The sequence below is a fragment of the Aureococcus anophagefferens genome, assembly GCF_000186865.1.
Source record: "Aureococcus anophagefferens unplaced genomic scaffold AURANscaffold_1673, whole genome shotgun sequence".
Taxonomy (NCBI): Eukaryota; class Pelagophyceae; order Pelagomonadales; family Pelagomonadaceae; genus Aureococcus; species Aureococcus anophagefferens.
This window is the reverse complement of record NW_008706504.1, coordinates 1-1,273: the sequence shown is the minus strand read 5'-3', so window position 1 is coordinate 1,273 and position 1,273 is coordinate 1. Positions and strand designations below refer to the sequence as shown.

The 1,273-nt window shown below is 67.2% G+C and overlaps 1 protein-coding gene across 1 annotated transcript; it reads right to left on the bottom strand.

Annotated features, from left to right (window-relative positions):
• Positions 1–10: 10 nt before the first annotated feature.
• On the bottom strand, positions 11–556 carry AURANDRAFT_69408 (hypothetical protein; the record flags this gene model as incomplete). Its single annotated transcript, XM_009045176.1, has 1 exon — positions 11–556. A coding segment is annotated over one exon (546 nt), but the record flags the coding sequence as incomplete, so codon positions are not given.
• Between the last annotated feature and the right edge of the window lie 717 nt (positions 557–1,273).

Genomic DNA, 1,273 nt, shown 5'->3' with positions numbered 1-1,273 from the left:
CCGTCTCGACCGTCGGCGCGGGCTCGAGCGCGCACTTCGTCATGGCCCGCGAGTAGAAGGACTCCTCGCAGGCGCCGAGGAGCGAGTCGGAGACCGTGGCGATCATGTCCGTGCTGTACTCAGAGAGCTCGCGGCCGAGCCGCTTCGACCGCTCGGGGCCCCAGAGGCCCCGGAGCCGCGCCGTCGCGAGGTCCCGCTCGTCGTCGTCGTCGCCTTTGGTCTGCTCGCCGTCGCCCGCGGGCGCGGCGGCGTCGCTCGCGGTGGCTCGGGCGTCGGCGGCCGCGGCGCCGTCGCTCGCGGCGGCGCCGGCGCCGTCGCCCTCGGGCCCGTCGAAGGTCACCGACGATCGGCCGGACTCGCTGGCCCGGAGCTCCCGCGACCGGAAGCTCGACGACGAGGAGCGCGCCGCCCGGAGCCGCGAGCGCGACAGCTCCGCCTCCGCCGGGCCGTCCGCGGCCGAGTCGAGGCCGCAGTTCGTGAAGTCAAAGTCCGCGCTCCTCCAGTCGCCGGCGTATTCCGCGAACATGCGCCGCGCGTTGCGCGCGGGCAGGATCATTGTCGAGTGTGCTAGCTTGCTTTGGGCAGCCTGCTACACCATCGTGCACTGCTTCATCCAAGGTTCAACTAACTCGGTTGCCTCGAGCCTGAGCCTCTCCCCTCGAGGCGCCATGGCGGCGTCGTCGTGTGTCCTCCGGGCGGAGTCGATCGCCGCGCTCCGCGCGCGCGTCGCGGACCTCGACATGCAAGATCGTAGCACGCCGATCGCGGCGTCGTGGCAGTCGCTGGCGCCGGAAACGCTCCTCGAGGTATGCGCGTTTCTCGACGACAAGGCGCTCGGCCGGCTGGAAATTGTCGGCCGCATCGAGGGCATCGCGCGCGTCTGGAAGGCGAAAGCCGACGGCATCGCCCGCGGCTCGCTGGGACCGATGTCGCCCAAACGCATGGTGGCGACGCACGCGCGTTTGCACTTGCTTTTCCCGATCAGAGCCATGCGAGTGCGAAGCCCGAAGATAAATTTCGACGAGTTCGCGTTCTCTGTGATCATATCCTATACTGGCGTCGGCGGCACGTTTCGTGTGTCGCCATTTGAGTACATGCGGCTCATTAGCAACAGAAATGAGATGGGGATTCTTCGAGGCATTGGACAATTCGCGATGCTCCCTTCCGCCGACGCCAGCGGCCTCGACATTTCGGAAAGCGCTGGTCGAATTGGAAGACTCTGACTATGATATTCCAGCGTTCGCAGACGAGCATAATTGGTCCGCGCTTCTGA